This window comes from Dermochelys coriacea, chromosome 6, assembly GCF_009764565.3.
Source record: "Dermochelys coriacea isolate rDerCor1 chromosome 6, rDerCor1.pri.v4, whole genome shotgun sequence".
Classification (NCBI taxonomy): Eukaryota; Metazoa; Chordata; order Testudines; family Dermochelyidae; genus Dermochelys; species Dermochelys coriacea.
This window is the reverse complement of record NC_050073.1, coordinates 109,138,622-109,150,225: the sequence shown is the minus strand read 5'-3', so window position 1 is coordinate 109,150,225 and position 11,604 is coordinate 109,138,622. Positions and strand designations below refer to the sequence as shown.

Here is an 11,604-nt window from a genome sequence, read left to right as displayed (position 1 = left end):
GCATGTGGTAATTCTCACCAGAACTTTTATCATTCACTGAAAGTCCTTTTGTTCTTCTGAAGAAACTGGCCAAGCCTTTACAGTAGGAACTTTGTCTGAAATTGTCACTAAGTCAAGTTCCAGCAAGTCAGATTTTTAAAACACATTTCTACCACAAGATAAGACACTAAACGTGATGTTCTCGTTGAACTACACTGTTTACATTCTGTAGCTGTAAATGGTAGAGCTTACTGAACGGTAACCCATTCTACTAAGTCATGAAGACAAAGAGATAAAAAGGATATATTTTTACACTTGTGTTTAACATGAACAGAGAAATTGAAGCATTTACTCAAATTTTAATGCATAAATCAACTCTAATTTTTAATCTAATTCAGACTTAAATAATAAATAGTGGGAGAAGTATAATGCAAGACTTACTGAGTAAAAGTGAATGTTTAATTATCTCATGAGATCTACTTAAAAAACAGGAGTAATGTTCACAACCATAAATCCAAACCCTTCACACTTTTTTCTTAACACAGCAGTGAACTGTAAAACTGCATTGACTGGGTAACCATTCAATTATTTTAAATATTAACCCAAGTGTTTCCTCCTTGGCCATTTCAATTTTTAGCACCAAAATTAGCTCCAAAAGAGGTACGGGTATAGCTCTGATGTTTTCAATGAATAGTTTACATATAATACTTAATATATTATACACACATACTGTACATTCTCACATCCACACAAACAGGAGGCATATTTAAATGTATATATTGTGTGTTTCAGTTTGTTGTCAAAGACTTAGAGCAATGGAAATAAAGCAGAAGGGGTAATATTTTACATAGTAGGCAACTTTAATGCTGTAGTGCACTTATAAAAAAACTCTCCCTCCCAGCTCAGCAGCTTGTTTCAATTTTTTTTTTTTAATATCATGATTCAAAAGATGCAGAAATTATTGCCTAAATATTATTCTATACATTTCCATCGGTGTTCTCAAAAACACTTGAAATTGCTACTTAATTTACAACTTAATTACTTTTTCTTACAGCTTTAATTCATTGGCAATTTTGGAAGCAATGTTTTTAAATGCTATGGATGTTCCCGATATCCGCTTAAAGCGGACTCCATTCAGTGACAGTCTTGGCAGTTTACACACCTCCATCTCCCACTGGACAAGATTTTCCGCATGTCCCTCGCCATGGACACAGAAAAGCAAGAAACGCTCTCTTTGTTCATAGTCACAATTATTGGCATCCAAGACTTTACGAATTTCCCTCATCATATCATTAGGATCCATGGAACTGGTAGTTTTCATGCTCCAAGTAAACCTCAGTGAGCGGGGCTTGGCTTCCTTGTTTTCATCCTTCTGATCCACAGCTACATTGCGACTGAAAGAAAAAATTTATTATTTAATAGAACAACCAATAGCCTCTTAAATCTTGTGTTGGTGAAGCAACTGCCATGTTCAGTGTGCATTTTTTGTATTACAGAAGTCCCTAGAGGGGCCCAAACTTGGAAAAGGACCCTTTTGTACTAGGTATTGCATATTACATATACACACAGTAAGACTGTTCCCACCCCAAAAGCATACAATCTAATTAAGCCAAGACACAACTAGTGTGAACAACAATTGGAACAAATGGGGACACGAGGATGAAAAGCTTGATTACTACCATGCTGAAGGTAAGTTTTCACTCACCTGTAATTCAATTAAGGTTACAACCTATATGGACCAATATTCCGGGCCATATAGCACCAGAAAGCTCTAGAAATCTGGAACCCTCATTAAGATAGCAGCTCTAAGTCACAACTTAAAGACTTAGGCTATAGCTGATATATAACTTGCAATGGTGAACAGTCTAACTTCTGAAGTTACTGCAGTGCCTTTTTCAGAATAAAATACAGGAAGTTAACATACCAAACTAATGTTAACAAAAATGATCTCCTTCTCACTACAACAGAAGGTACAATGGGAAAGTCTGATGACTATCAAATGTAAGAATTAAAGCACATAGCAATAACAATGTTCCTCTCTTGTTTTGGTGGTGGTGGAAACGGATCAGAAGACGAGTTCCAGAAATTTGTAGAATATCAGCTCACTCTTGTATTTCAGCTATGAATTAATGGTCACATGGCTAAAAAGAGAGCTGAAATCTGTGTACTGAAACCTTCACAGAAAAGTATTTGGTAAAATGCAGCTAGGTGCATAAAAGTGTTTTCTGCATCAGAAACCTCTTTAAAGATTATTTTTGCTCTCATGGTATACCATACAGTTTAAAATCAGCGGTATGTTAAGATTCATAATTCAGTTTAGAATATAACAGGCATACTGGGTCAGACCACAGGTCCACCTAGCCTAGTATCCTGTCTTCCAACAGTGGCCAATGCCAGGTGCCCCAGAGGGAATGAACAGAACAGGTAATCATCAAGTGATCCATCCCATCACCCATTCCTAGCTTTTGGCAAACAGAGACTAGGGACACCATCCCTGCCCATCCTGGCTAATAACCATTGATGGACCTATCCTTCATGAATTTATCTAGTTCTTTTTTGAACCCTGTTATAGTCTTGGCCTTCACAACATCCTCTGGCAAAGAGTTCCACAGGTTGACTGTGCAGTGTGTGAAAAAATACTTCCTTTTGTTTGTTTTAAACCTGCTGCCTATTAATTTCATTTGGTGCCACCTAGTTCTTTTGTTATGAGAAGGAGTAAACAACACTTCCTTATTTACTTTCTCCACACCAGTCATGATTTTATAGACCTCAACCATATCCCCTCTTAGTTGTCTCTTTTCCAAGATGAAAAGTCTCAATCTTATTAATCAACCCTCATATGGAAGCCATTCCATACCCCTAATCATTTTTGTTGCCCTTTTCTCAACTTTATCCAATTCCAAAGTATCTTTTTTTGCATGCAGATGTGGTCACCCCATCTCAAAATAGATATTTTGGAATTGGAAAAGATCTCTCTTTCTTGAATAACAGCTAATTTATACATCATCATTTTATATGTATAGTTGGGATTATGTTTTCCAATGTGCATTACTTTGCATTTATCAACATTGAATTTCATCTGCCATTTTATTGCCCAGTCACCCAGTTTTGTGAGATCCCTTTGTAGCTCTTTGTGAGATCCCTTTGTAGCCCAGTTTGCCAGGGTCTTAACTATCTTGAGCAGTTTTGTATCATCTGTTTACCCCTTTTTCCAGATCATTTATGAATAAGTTGAATAGTATTGGTTCCAATACAGACCCCTGTGGGACACCACTATTTACCTCTCTCCATTCTGAAAATTGACCATTTATTCCTATCTTTTCTTATCTTTTGACCAGTTATCGATCCAGGAGAGGACCTTCCGTCTTATCCCATGACAGCTTACTTTGCTTAAGTCTTTGGTGAGGGACCCTGTGAAAGGCTCTCTGAAAATTTAAGTACTCTATATCCTTTGGATCCCCTTGTTCACATGCTTGTTGACTCCCTCAAAGAATTCTAGTAGATTGGTGAGGCATAATTTCCCTTTACAGAAACCATGTTGAATCTTCCCCCAACAAATTATGCTCATCTATGTGTCTGACACTTCTGTTCTTCACTATAGTTTCAGCCAGTTAGCCTGGTACTGAAGTGAGGGCTGTAATTGCTGGGATCACCTCTGGAGCCCTTTTTAAAAATTGTTGTCACATTAGCTATCCTCCAGTCATTTGGTACAGAAGTTGATTTAAATGATAGGTTACAAACCACAGTTAATTCTGCAATTTCACATTTAAGTTCCTTCAGAACTCGTGTGAATATGATCTCGTCTTGGTGACTTATTACTGTTTAATTTATTAATTTGTTCCAAAACCTCCTCTAATGACACCTGATAAGGACAGTTCCTTAGATTTGTCACCAAAAAGAGTGGCTTAGGTTTGTGAATCTCCCTCACATCCTCAGTTACAAAGACAAGTACTAACAACAAATCAAGTTGTCCTTTTATGGACATTTTTTGAACAGTTTCTAGTTACATGAAACAGACTTCTGTACCATCATATTGGCAGAACATTGTGAAAAAAGTATTGAATAAAAATAAAAACTTGATTAGAAAGTTAAACAAATTCAGCATGAAGATGACCTATTTGATAATTCTGTGAGTTATCATAGAGGAGACTTTCTTTCACAGGAGCAGCCTCAAGCTGATTAGTAGAGTCAGAAATTATGCTCATAACCTTGAAAAGGGTAAAAATAAACAAACAAAAATCCACACTTTAGCACCCTCCAATATTGGATTATAAAGCTGTTCTGCAGTCTCACTGGGGGCTGCCTAACTGCCTGCTCAGCTGCTAAGATACAGAAATACATATAGGGAAAAGGCAACATGAAAGATGGAAGAGTTTAGAACCAAGTCACTCAATGATTTAATCACTGTTTTGCAGACAGGAGGACTTCTTGGTTTAGTTTCGTGGAGTTAAAGGAAACAAAACCTGCTGCTCGGAACCCCTGAGCCACATAAACGGGGGGGAGAAAGGTTCAAACTCACCTAAGTAACATTTTAAACAAAAATCATTACCCTCACCTTGAGCCCTCATATCTCCCGTTCCTCTCATATTCAGTCGGGAGCCTCATTGAAAAGAATGCAGAAACAAAAGGAAGTGGGAAAGAGAAGACAAATCTTATACTAGCATACATAATAGCTGAATAGCTGCTAAATGCAATATCTCAATGATACTGTAATTATAATGTATTGTGTTATGACACTTTAGGCAACAAAGATTCAATGGATTTTCAAGATCACAGCAAACTTAGAATACCACAAATGTCTTGCCCACCAAAACAATATGTATTTATAAACCTCAATTTCTAAAAAGTAGATACTTTTAGTATTAATTTTAATACTATATTGACACACGTACACATGAAGTTAAAAGTTAAGATTCCAGTGGGGAAGAATGTTGAATTAGAAATATGTAAAATTTATTAATTCAGTGTAAACAAAGATATACTAATTATTGTTAAAATTAAAGTGCTAAGCTATAAAAGAAAAAATGGTATTAAAAACAGCTTTAATATGCACACCCATACCTGTAAATCAAATATAGTGAAACTTGTAGATCAAAATGATCATCTTATTAATTTCTCCCGCCCTCCCTTAAATCAGGATATAAATTAAAGTTAGCATAAGAAAAATTTCAAGGTAAATTCAAGATTTCTCAATATGTAAAATCCTCTGAATATGAATTCTTCTGAATTCCTGTACCACGGATTCATCTTCCAGAAGACATATGCAGAAGAGTAAAAGAAATTATGCAATATAAAGATTACAGGCAGAAAAGTTGCTTAACACTGTTATATATTAAAGTTACATTTAAGCAACCCTCAAGGCAAAACAGAATCAAGGTGGAAAAATCTCCCACAAGCACTTGGCTACTTTCTCCCATGCCTATCTCACCCCAGGTGTATATACAACATTAACACACCAAACTAATCATAGTAGATTAGGGCAGCTTGGTAAATGGTGTGAGGATGAGAAGGGAGAGTTAAAACTGTGGTGCATCATCTGTGGTGTATGGTAGCTGTGGTGATGAGGTGTATGCCGGTTTGGGAACATGGGTACTGTCATGTAGCTTTTAGTTTCTTTGCTTTTGTGGGTTCAAATCACGTATGTTGTATACCAATCCTAACTATTTCACAGTAATGTTTAATCTATTAACATAGGTTTATAAATTATGTGGCAGGAATTCTATATTTACTACGTATACATCCCTGTCAAAATGGATACGGTGCGCCTATGCTATTCTGAAGGGAATGGTATAAGAACCTGAATAGAACAGGGACTGTGAACAAGGACCAGGTTCCCTAGGTACTACTGTAATACAAATAGCAAGAAAGCAGCGAGACAGGTTTAAGGAACATAAAAGTTGAAGTGAAGATAAGGAATTACAAATAAACCAGTATTCTATATTGCCACAGTGCCCAAAAGCCCCAATCAGAAGCCTACTGTACTAGGCACTGTACAACATAGATATATGGTCCCTGCCCTGAAGAGTTTACCATCTGATTAAAGACAGGATGCAACAAACAATAGTAGGAAGGGGGTAGGGAACATGATTAAAAGAAGAAGATCCTTAAACTAGATGTAGAGTTTCAAGGTGTGTTTTACGTATTGTTTTTTCTTTATAGCAAGATTTTACATAAAACAAAAAGAAAAGGAGTACTTGTGGTACCTTAGAGACTAACAAATTTATTTGAGCATAACCTTTCGTGAGCTACAGCTCACTTCATTGGATGCATACAAATAAATTTGTTAGTCTTTAAGGTGCCACAAGTACTCCTTTTCTTTTTGCGAATACAGACTAACACGGCTGCTACTCTGAAACCTTACATAAAACAACTACACACAAGTATATAGAAGAGAATCCAAAAAAATACAAATCAAACTTTTTCCTGAACTAATACAAACAAAATGCTGTTGCAGGCATACAGGAACACTGCTCTCTGCTACTTTTTTTGGGTCAGAATCACATTTCAAAGTTTCTCAACACTGCAGTCTTATTTTAAAATCTTGAAGGGAAAAAATCTGGGCTAAATGAAGTTCACATTGAAGCAAGAGTCCTGTTCAGATTATTGCCAGAATACTACGTCAACACAGAGTGTATAGTACCACAATGGCCGTCCGGAGTAGGCCTCTCTCAACGACTATTCTAAGTGGTTTCTTAACTAAAGGCCTGATGCTGCTTCTATTAAAAACAATGCGTTTTTCTCCATTGTATCAATGGAAGCAGGTTCAGGCCTATAAGAAGAGACAGTTCTATCATCACCTGTAGCAATATAGGATGGAGACAATCATTTTAAGTTATGCAACATATTTGTCCATATTGGTCAGTAAAATAATTTAGTTCTCTTAGTTACTGAACTGTGAAGCCTGTCAAAGACAGATTAAAATGCCAATAATATTTATAATCAGTTTAGTAGACATGTCAAGCTGATATGCTTCTTTCTCTAGAATGAATGGAACTCAGAAATGGAAAAAGCCTACTAGGTCTGTGGTGTACAAGTCAAGATCTCAGGGCTGCTCTTTACATCAATCTCTCCGGAGGATGGAACACTAGTGAAAGCATGGGGAATTATGGGAAGGGAGAAAGCTATAAAAGCTGAACAAATCCAGAGGTTTCAACAGTAGACCTGCAAAGGATCTTGTGGAAGGCTCATTCTGGAAGGCACAGCAAACTCCTCTCTCTGTAAGTCTGAAGTCACTTCCTGACTCAGACAACAAAATGTCAAGTGCTATACTCAAAAATACTCTCTGAAGGGCACTAGAGGCATCTGTTCCTCAGAAGTAGGAGAGAACATTTTTGCTTATAGTTGCAAGCATTTATAGATCACATCAGACTCGCTTTCTCAGTTGACAACAAAGGCTCAAGAAACAGAACTATGACCTGTCATCCCTATAGTGAATGATACAAGAAACCTCAAGATTAGCTTACTCAAAAGTTCAGACTTTCAAAGGGACAAAAATAGTTTGTTCTGGTTTCAGACCTATTTTCAGCTGAGGCTGAAGTTCAGTTAAAATTGACCAACTTCTAAACACTCAATCTACATTTAGGGAAATCAAAGGTATTCACTAAACACCTGCACCAAGATACATCTTGAGTTAAGTACTCTTATTTGTAAGCCTCTTTTGGAAAAAGAAAAGGAGTACTTGTGGCACCTTAGAGACCAACAAATTTATTAGAGCATAAGCTTTCGTGAGCTACAGCTCACGTCATCGGATGCATTTGGTGGAAAAAACAGAGGGGAGATTTATATACACACACAGAGAACATGAAACAATGGGTTTATCATACACACTGTAAGGAGAGTGATGATAAACCCATTGTTTCATGTTCTCTGTGTGTGTATATAAATCTCCCCTCTGTTTTTTCCACCAAATGCATCCAATGACGTGAGCTGTAGCTCACGAAAGCTTATGCTCTAATAAATTTGTTAGTCTCTAAGGTGCCACAAGTACTCATTTTCTTTTTGCGAATACAGACCGACACGGCTGCTACTATGAAACCTCTTTTGGAAGTACTTATAATTGTGAATGGGCTTAAAAATTAAAATCTGAACCAAGAAGTATACCAGGTCATCTAACACTCAAAACTACATTCCATGATGTGTGACCTCCAACATAAAACCTGAAGTTTCAGAGAAGCAGTGTCAGTCTTCCCATTCATATTCCTTCCCCCTTGGACCTCGAAGCATGGTTATGCTCTATAAAGCACCATGCAAATTTACAGAATTCTGTAAGTAAAACATATACCAGTGCACTTCTGATTAAAATCATACTGTATGTGTCATTTATAATACTGTATATGCTTACAAGTCAGATACAGCTTTTAGGCTTCCAAGTTGCCAATGTGGTCTGCAGGACTGAAAGGAACACAAACTCCTGATTTACAACAGAAGACTATTGAGCAGATAATGTGTTAAAGAAAGGAGCTGACTAATAAGCTAATCAGTTTTGTGATAGAGTAATTTTATATTTTATTTTTCTGTTTTAAGCCTACAGCTGTATTACAATGCCTATAGCACTTCATTTACTTTTGTTAAATGGTATGTGAAAAGTTGTCAATAGCATAAGTGATATGTTGACGTAGTATTGTTCTTCTGTATATCTATCATAAATTACGTTTTGTGCATTGCAAGTGTTCTCTATGTATACTCAGTTAAAAACCCAGTGAAACATTAAAAAATAAAAACTGTCTAAAGAATATTTCACAGCTTGATTAAAACCCTAAATGATTACGGGGGAGTGGAAATGGATGGAGTCTACTACAATAAGATTTAAATTAATTTCTACATAAAAGAAAACAACCTGCTTTTTCAAGGAAAGTTACCTGTAATTAAAGAAAAGATTCTACAACAAAAAAGCTATCAAAATATCAATACCCCTTTGCTATCCAAGTATCAAATTAGCCTTCCACAACATACACGCATCCCTGCAGATTTGCAAGGACACTGTATAGTATCTTAATGTTACATGAAGTATGAGAGATATAAAACCTATCAGAATGCAGTGCACTATTAACAACATTTAATTTTTAAAAAACAAATGAAATGTGTAGCACTCAGAATTTGCTGAGCTCTCTGAAGTGAAGTTGTAATATTGTTCTTGTGACAACTATAATAAATTCCAATGTTAAAATATTTCAGTAGACTAGATTCACAGCAGGTAAAGAATTTGGCAAAACAAATAAATAAATAAGTAGCATTGTTATAGGCAACAATGTATTTCACTTCACTCACTGCCTGCTTACAAGAAGGAGAGAGACAGGCACACTGGTGGAAGTCACATGCACATACACATCTACTAATAGAAAGAAAAATTCAGAGATGCACTGTTGCGCAAGTCTCTTTTTAAACAAGAATACCCTGAAAAAGTTACTATCAGAACACGAACCACTGCTGCAATTAATGAACGTCAAATGTCTGATCCAAAAGTAAATAGATACAATCTTTATGTTACAGTACCATATTTCTATTCAAAGGTAACTCACTAGAACGCGAGTTATAAAATGTAATTGAACTTCCTGACTAACTGATGCATCTCACTTTTTGCCTCAAAATGCAATAAAGGCTTACAGTTAAATTATGATGACTGTCCAGTTGTGGAAATAATAGCTTATTTGCTCTACTAACATTCTAATGTTTTACAGTAGTCATCGCTGTAGCTTTGGAAGAGGCAAAGCCTCTCTTTCAATCTCAGATCCCTGTGCAATTCACAGAACCCACACTGACTTCTGCAACTGTTCAGAATTCGGTGGCTCAGGCTACATGCTGAGTTAAGAAATTTGCCTTTATTCATTGTCAAGTGTACAAGATTGCTGGCACTCAATTTCTTCTCTGATCTACCCTAGCAACAAATAAAACTATAAGAGTCCATGTATATTCCTCCTCCCAATTTACACTCCTGTAAACCGACAATTAATGCCGATGGCAACTAATCCAATAAAAGAATTCTAAAATACGTTCACGTTTGGGAATGCCCCAAACATAGCACTAAGAGGGAGTGTAACTTAATACTATGATTTGTTTTGAAACAAAGAAACCATTCCAAGTCTAGTATGCAAGGTATTTTTCACAGCCTGACTTTCTTGAATGAATGTGAACTTCAGCAGCTAGTTTGGAATTGAATTACATACGATTCCTAATGGAATTAACTAAATTTATATCCTAACAATATCACAGCTTGCCTAAAGAAAGAACGACAAACTTCAAATTGCAAACATCAGTGAGATTTACCTTTAGAATGAAAGTACAAATGGATGCCCATTTTTAAAGTAAAGTATGTTGGGCGGAAATGAATTTTGGGGGGGGGGGGGGCACTTCTGAATCAAAACTTCTTCTCTCAACAGTTGAGCATGGTATCATTTCAGAGAAGCTCTGCAACAGTTAAAAGGCTACTGTAGGATATTACCAGAAAATCCAGCTAAATCAAAAAGCTGTTTCAAAGTTTTAGAAGTCTTCACTGACCGAAGAGTTGCGAGTAGCTCTAGCAATATTTCTTTCAGAGGGACTTCCTACAACTTTTAGTTTCTCATTGTGAAATTGAATTTAGAGTTTTATACTGAAAGAAATGAAGTTATTGGAACACAGTCTTTTTCAAGCTTCCTTATTTTTTATTCTATTCTCTGAAGAAAATATGGATGTAAGCAATTTCTAAGTCATACTTTTTATTTCCATCATGCTTCATTTTTAGAATATTTTGGTAGCTTTTTTTCCTGTTGGTCTTTTTCTTCCATGTTTTAGCTTATGGATGAGAGGGCTTTCCAAAGAATTAGGAGAAGAATGCTGAAGCAATACAGCTTTGAGAATAGGGTGCCTGACTCTTTTTTTCACCTACTCAATAGAATTACTTGTAATTTATGCCAGTATTAAAGCAAGAGGAATCAGTTCTGCCTGTTTTCTTAAAACTTTTCTATATAGGATAGTTTTTCCAAGATTGGTTCCTTTTGTCAATGCACTTGCATAACTTTTATGCTTTTGTTTATTCTATAAATTGTAATTAAGTGCTTCAATTTATGTCATTGCTGGACAGTATAAGAGGAAGTAATTTGGCTTCGGGTACTCTACAAAATGCTTATTTGAAGATTTTCAATGTACATCCTTCATCCCTCATGCAAACTTCCAATCTCTCAAGTGATTTGTAATTTTAAGTCAAATTTGGTGAATGTCTTATATTTGTTATGACTAGAAGCAAATTACTAATGCACTATTTTGATAAGAATTTTCCTAATAAAGAAAATTAGAGGATAAAGTATATAGCGCATCACTTACCTTTACACATTTGTGCCCTTATGTTTTGTCTACATTTTTCAGTGTTACGAAACACGTCATTCTTCAAACATAAGCATGCTAAGTGTATTAGTATAAGAACAGAATTATATTGGTACTATCAACTATCAAAGAAAGAAGAGTGCACAAGGCATGCTTTGCATCTTGTTATACAGGTGCCACAGATGCTTAAGTATCATCATTAGTCAATGGATTTCCTTCTATATTTTCCTTTCAAGGAAGAAAGTATTTAGTTCTCAGCAGAAAGTTTAGTTTTTAGAAAACCAAGACTAGAAAGCCAAATTGTATGTTAATTGCAGGAGCCACTTC

At 35.9% G+C, this 11,604-nt stretch overlaps 1 protein-coding gene across 12 annotated transcripts in view; it reads right to left on the bottom strand.

Annotated features, from left to right (window-relative positions):
* Nucleotides 1-820: 820 nt before the first annotated feature.
* Nucleotides 821-11,604, bottom strand: part of MARK3 (microtubule affinity regulating kinase 3) — a 113,652-nt gene continuing 102,868 nt past the window's right edge. For 6 of the 12 annotated variants that reach the window (XM_043516761.1, XM_043516762.1, XM_043516767.1 and 3 more), the window contains 2 exons: nucleotides 4,535-4,579; nucleotides 821-1,373 (listed from right to left, as the gene is read on the bottom strand). In XM_043516761.1, the coding sequence (XP_043372696.1) occupies nucleotides 1,028-1,373; nucleotides 4,535-4,579 (391 nt within the window). In that variant the 3' untranslated portion in view covers nucleotides 821-1,027. The remainder of the gene's footprint in view (nucleotides 1,374-4,534; nucleotides 4,580-11,604) is intronic. The other 6 variants (XM_043516764.1, XM_043516765.1, XM_038408003.2 and 3 more) reach the window with 1 other exon arrangement.